The sequence below is a fragment of the Mus caroli genome, chromosome 6, assembly GCF_900094665.2.
Source record: "Mus caroli chromosome 6, CAROLI_EIJ_v1.1, whole genome shotgun sequence".
In the NCBI taxonomy this organism is placed as follows: domain Eukaryota; kingdom Metazoa; phylum Chordata; class Mammalia; order Rodentia; family Muridae; genus Mus; species Mus caroli.
In genome coordinates this window covers 83050283-83055910 of record NC_034575.1, presented here as the reverse complement: position 1 = coordinate 83055910, position 5628 = coordinate 83050283, and the positions used below count along the sequence as shown (strand labels likewise).

The window sequence follows — 5628 nt, the reverse complement described above, 5'->3', positions numbered from 1 at the left end:
CACACACGTGCATGTGTTTGTGCATATCTGTGTGCGTGTGTACCTGCAGATGAGTGCAGGTGCCCAAGGAGACTAGGGGCCTGGGATCCTTTTGGAGCTGAAGTTTTAGACACCTTCCCAACACAGGTGTGGGGAACTGAAACTGTGGCTTCTGCAGGAGCAGTGAGCTGTGTCAACACTACCTTGTGGTATGTTTTTGTATGCCTGTACAGGCCACCAAGAGAGGATAGTTTTCCTTGCCAAACCTGCTTCTTGTTCACTTGCTTACTTCTCTAGATGAGCGCTACCATGAGTAAGCAGGATAGGGCAGGTCCAAGCAGGGCAGGTCCAAGCTGGACAGCTTTCTGGCTCCTGCTAAGCAGCTGGCTTCCACCTTGTGTCCCTATACCCACCACACAGGGCACAGAGCTCAGTGTTGGCTCATCCAGGACCCACAAGAAGCATAAGGGTTCACTCCCAAGACAGTAGACACTTTGTCTGGGAAAAGCAGAGAAGAACGTCTTAAGAAGTGTCTTCCATGGTGATGGAACATCTCACCACTGCAGAGAAGCATCTGCTATTACCATCCCCAAACACAGCTCCCATCTGTAATGGGATCCGATGCCCTCTTCTGGTGTGACTGAAGACAGCAACAGTGTACTCACATACATAAAATAAAAAACAAAACAATAAAAAAGAACACTGCCAAACACAGCTCAGAGTTCTTGGTCCTTGCCCCAGCTCTAGTACATCTTAGGTAGTGATTTTCTAGTTTAGATCCCAGATTCTAATTCCACAATAAGAGTGAACTAAATATTTAAGGTCCCTCTAGTTATTTCTTACAATAGTTTTCAAAATTTTTTCCATTATCAAGAAGTTTATTTTAGGTCAAAAGTACAAATAATGGNTGTCTACCATATTCCTGTAGAAGACTGAGTGGTCTCAGAGACAATCATGTAAATGCACTAAGCACAACACTGCTGAGTAGCAGTGACTGAAAGAGGACACTTTTCCTACAACACAGTTTCCTTGTGAAAGAATACAGGTTTTCTGGCTCAGGAGGGGCAGATTCATTTCTCTGCTAGAAGAACCCTCAGAAAGATGGTTTCCTATTTCTCTTCACTGGTTTAGTTGTTGGGCCTCCTTGAGAATGAGAGTAGCTAGATATACAAACACCACTGGCTAGGTATCCAAAATGCCTTTTGATGAGAGCAGAAAAGTTTTCATTACTTTCATTCAGAAAACTGAGTACAGAAGACAGGCAAGAGTGTCTGACATTTGCGGAAACTAGAGGAAACAATTGGAATAGGGGACTGCTGCCACATCAGTCAGTATCTGAAAATAGACCCAATCTCTAAACTGACAAGATGACTCCAGTTTCAGGATGCTCTGAAGAAAGCGATTATTCCATGGTAAATGGTCCCAGGCAAGCAGGCTTTTGAACATCACTGCATNGCAAACTCAAACCATGTGCTTAAAAAGGTCATTCAGGATGAAGGACAAACAAAAAGGTGTCAGAAAAGGTGTAGCCAAGCCACCTGTGATGGTTTCCATGAGAATGTTCTCTATGCGTTCATATATTTAAATGCTTGGTCATTAGGGAGTGGTCCTATTGAGATTAGGAAGTGTGGCCTTGTTAGAGTAGGTGTGGCCTATTGGACGGAAGTGTGTCACTGGGAGCAGGCTTTGAAGTTTCAAAAGCCCAAGCCAAGCCCAGGGCCTCTCTCTTCTTGCTACCTGTGGCTCCAGATACAGAACTCCCAGTTACCTTGCCAGCACCATGTCTGCTTGTGTGTCACCACGCTCTCTACGAGGTGAAAATGGACTAAACCTCTGAACTGTAAGCCACCCCCAATTAAATGGCTTTCTTTTGTAAGAATTGACATGGCCACTGTGTCTCTTCACAGCAGCAGAACACTGAACTCCAGAGACACTACCTGAACCTCCAGAGACAGGATGGACACAACAAATCAAACGGGCCCTGAAGAAGNAACAGAAAACAGCTCTGCTCCCAAGTCCCTGGCTGATCAAGATGAGGAACCACTTTTCCCACCAAAGGAACTTCTGTGTGAAAAGCAAGATGTTTCCTTTTCATAAATAGTGCAAAAATATTCTTTCAATCTCTGCTTTCTACAGAATACTTTACACTTGGATCTATCAGGAAAAAAATGAAACCCTTTAACTACCTGNGGCTGCAGCTGCCCCTTTCTTTCCCCTCCCCAGCATCCCAGCATTCCTTAGTCTTACCCCAGGCTCTTGGGCAGCGGCTGCCTGTGGGGCTGTGGTGGGCTGTGCCTGAGACTGTGGTACTACCACAGCAGTCTTCTGCTGCAGGGCAGCCTGCTGAGCCATCAGCTGTTGCTGCTGCTGCTGCTGCTGCTGTTGCTGCTGGTGGTAGAAGTTCTGCATCAGCTGTTGCTGAGCGCCTCCCTGGGACCCCACAGGGAACTGAGCAGTGACTGGTTGCTGGGCTGCTGGATGTACTGCCTGAAACTGCACAGGAGAGTAGTGAGAAATGAGGAGGTGAACACAAGCCTATCACAGAGTCACATTCACAAATACTAATGTTTCAATAACTATAAAGATGATGGGAAGCCAAAGGGAAGGCCCAGCAAAAACACAGTAGTTGGGTGAAGGAGTTCAGGACAGGACTCAAGGCATTAGAATTGGGCAACATTTACACTGCTGGCCCTTCCCACTGCTCCAGACTGCTTTCCAGGGACAGTCCCAGGGAAGCTACCAGATTTAACTCAAGTGATCCGAGACCAGGAGTGAACACAAGTAAGTGAGGGAATCTCCCATGCAGAAGAAATCCTTCTTTCAAAGGATTTTGAAGCAGCCAAGAACCAAATGCTTCCTAGCATGACTAGAATGCCCCAGAGACGAGGCTGAAAAGCNCAACTAAAATGTTAACTGTGTCTGTCCTATCTGAACCTTTCCAACCTTACTCCCCAACAGTTGGAGCTTTATGAAATTCTGCCACCTTCAAATACTCTATTACTCTTTGCTTTATGTGGGACTCACTACAGTGTCAAGGTTCATTCCAAAAACCCGTGGACTCAAGCAACTCTGCTGACTTAGCTTCCCAAGTGGCTGGGGCTAAAATGCACCTTAGACCCATCTTCTTGGCATTTCTTTTATGTCTTTCTAATCCACACTGCAGGGAGGTACATGCAGAGAGTTGGCTCAGTGGTTAGGAGTGCTTGCTGGAGTACAGATCCCAGCACATATGTAACAAGCCANGTATCCAGCAAATGTCTGTAATTCTAAATTCCATTTAGAGTTGATCCATTGCTCCTCTTGCCTCTGAGTGTTCACAGGTATATGTGTCCAAATATATACATATGTATACACTCACACAGACACACACACACACACACACACTTTTTTTTAAAGAGAAATCCATCATTATAAAATATATATGTTCAAAGTTAAAAAATATGTAAAAATAATGGAAAATAATATATCCTAACTAAATAGAGTACATGAACCTTGTTTGGCTACTGATCCAACCAAGCTAACTTAAACTATGCAACATCTAAAACCTTGACACTACTGGATAGTGTGTCATTGTTATTCCCCCCTCCCCCATCTCCTTAGAAAGTAGCTCTGTCAGTCAGGATGTTAAGTTGGGTACATTCCCGAAGGCTTGAGGACAAGTTCTGAGAGTTATTAACTACACTTCAATGCTTCGGTTTCTACATCTGTGGAGAAGTGGTGACATTGGTCAGTGACTCTTGGTCATCCCAGCACTTCTCAGGTCTTTGAATACCACTATCCCTCTGTACAAAGTAAGGGTTATATAGAGCTCCTCACCTGCTGAGTCTGAGCCTGCTGCTGCTGCTGTTGCTGCTGCTGCTGGTAAAAGGTGCCTGCAGGTTGTGGTGGTGCTGTAGGCTGCTGAGGCTGTTGCTGCTGTTGCTTGAGGAGGTGTTGCTGCTGGTGCTGGGGAGTGGCCTGGGCCTGGGTGGGCAAACCTTGTGTCTGGGTAACAGGTGTCTGCTGTGGGGTGGGTGGAGCTTGTGGTTGCTTGGGTTGAGATGACTGAAGAGGTTGACTGGGTGTGGCTTGGGCTTTCGGTTGGGAAACACTGGCTAGAAGTCCAGGCTGATTGCTGGGTCCTACAATGAAAATAAACTCCATGTAAGGGCTTAAAACTCTACCAGACAAAATGGCTTTCTGAAGCCTGGCAGTGGTGGTGCACACCTTTAATCCCAGCACTTGGGAGGAGAGACAGATGGATCTCTGTGAGTTCGAGGACANGAAGGGCTACACAGAAAAACCTTATTTAAAAAGGCTTTGTGATTTGCTACACAAGAAATGGCAGAAGTAGGCAGACTTTCCCAAGCTTTGTCTGTTCCTCACTATTCTGCCATCTGGGATGTTCTACTCGGAATAGCTTTCCACTTCTTGCCAAATCACATGCTTCCAAGATTTCAAAGCCAGGTGGAACTGTAAACTTCAGTTCCTGCCTCCTGCAGAGGGTTTCCCTCGCCCTCCATCTCATTCAGTCACCTAGCTCTGCAGTCAGCACCTCTTGTTTCCCTTACATGCAGCTGACAACTGAAGCTAAACATAGTCTGTGTACCAGCTTGCATGCAACAGCAAAAGCATTCTTTNATATTTATGAGTAGTTTACACAACTAGCATCTGCATGCCTGGCTTTATATGGCTAGCCACCAAATTAATTAGAAATGGTTCCTGGTGAGAAATGTGACGGCTGTGGTCTGTNACTTCTTGTTTTGGACCAATTCCCTTTATGAAAAAAAGCTTACTCCCCTTGTTTTAACAGAATTCTAGAACACAAAGATGATAAGTACTCCAGTAAACACAGCATTAATAAAATATCCTTCTGTGGTTATCAAAAATAAGTAAGCCTTGTTTCTTGAAAAGCAAGGAAAAATATATAAGATAAATAGGGTGGAGTGGATAGAGGTGCAATACGAAAATAAATGCAGACATCAGGCTTCAGAGGTCTTAGTGATCCATCCGAGTACAGAAAGAAGTTCCTCCTTGTACTGCCACTGGCCATACACACTCACAGGCAGCTCAGTGCATTATTCTTTAGGCTNTGCCTTCTAACACTACCATCAAGAAGCACTGGAACAAGCTGCAAACCAGTTACTGACCTGCAGCCTGAGGTAGGGGCTGAACAGTGGCCCTCTTCCGAGGAGTCAGGGCTGGCTGGATGGGAAGGATGCCTGGGTTTGGCTGAGTCTGCCCAGCTTTAGGCCTCTGGCGGGGTGCGATTGAAGTCTCTGTGGTGGGAATGGGATCGGTCAGTCTAGAAAAGGAAAAACAAAGCTACTGTTAAAATGTGAGAAAATAGAGGGCATATGCAGAACACAAGATGTCTGCCCTTAACACGCCTCCAAAACATTCAGTGTGGATTGGCTTAATCAATACTTCCCCAAATGCCAATTTGCCTACAAAGGCAAACACATCAAAATAACATCTCTCTCATCAGCAACCTTAAAGCCAAGAAAGCACAGAATGACACATCGCAAGCCCTGAAAGTNCATAACCCTCAACCAAAATTACCAAACCCAGTAAAGCCACCTTGAAAGCAACGGAGATTCAAGGTCATTTGTGAGGGGCCGTGCAAGCTCCAGGACGCACGTGTGGAGGTCAGAGGGCAACTCTAGGTAT

The 5628-nt window shown here is 45.5% G+C and overlaps 1 protein-coding gene across 2 annotated transcripts in view; it reads right to left on the bottom strand.

The window, feature by feature from the left end:
* Aak1 (AP2 associated kinase 1) overlaps nucleotides 1–5628 on the bottom strand; it is a 142752-nt gene that overhangs the window by 29810 nt on the left and 107314 nt on the right. For both annotated transcript variants that reach the window (XM_021165060.1, XM_029478858.1), the window contains exons 10-12: nucleotides 5109–5263; nucleotides 3796–4100; nucleotides 2227–2472 (exon numbers count right to left, since the gene is read on the bottom strand). In XM_021165060.1, coding sequence (XP_021020719.1) covers nucleotides 2227–2472; nucleotides 3796–4100; nucleotides 5109–5263 — 706 coding nt within the window. The remainder of the gene's footprint in view (nucleotides 1–2226; nucleotides 2473–3795; nucleotides 4101–5108; nucleotides 5264–5628) is intronic.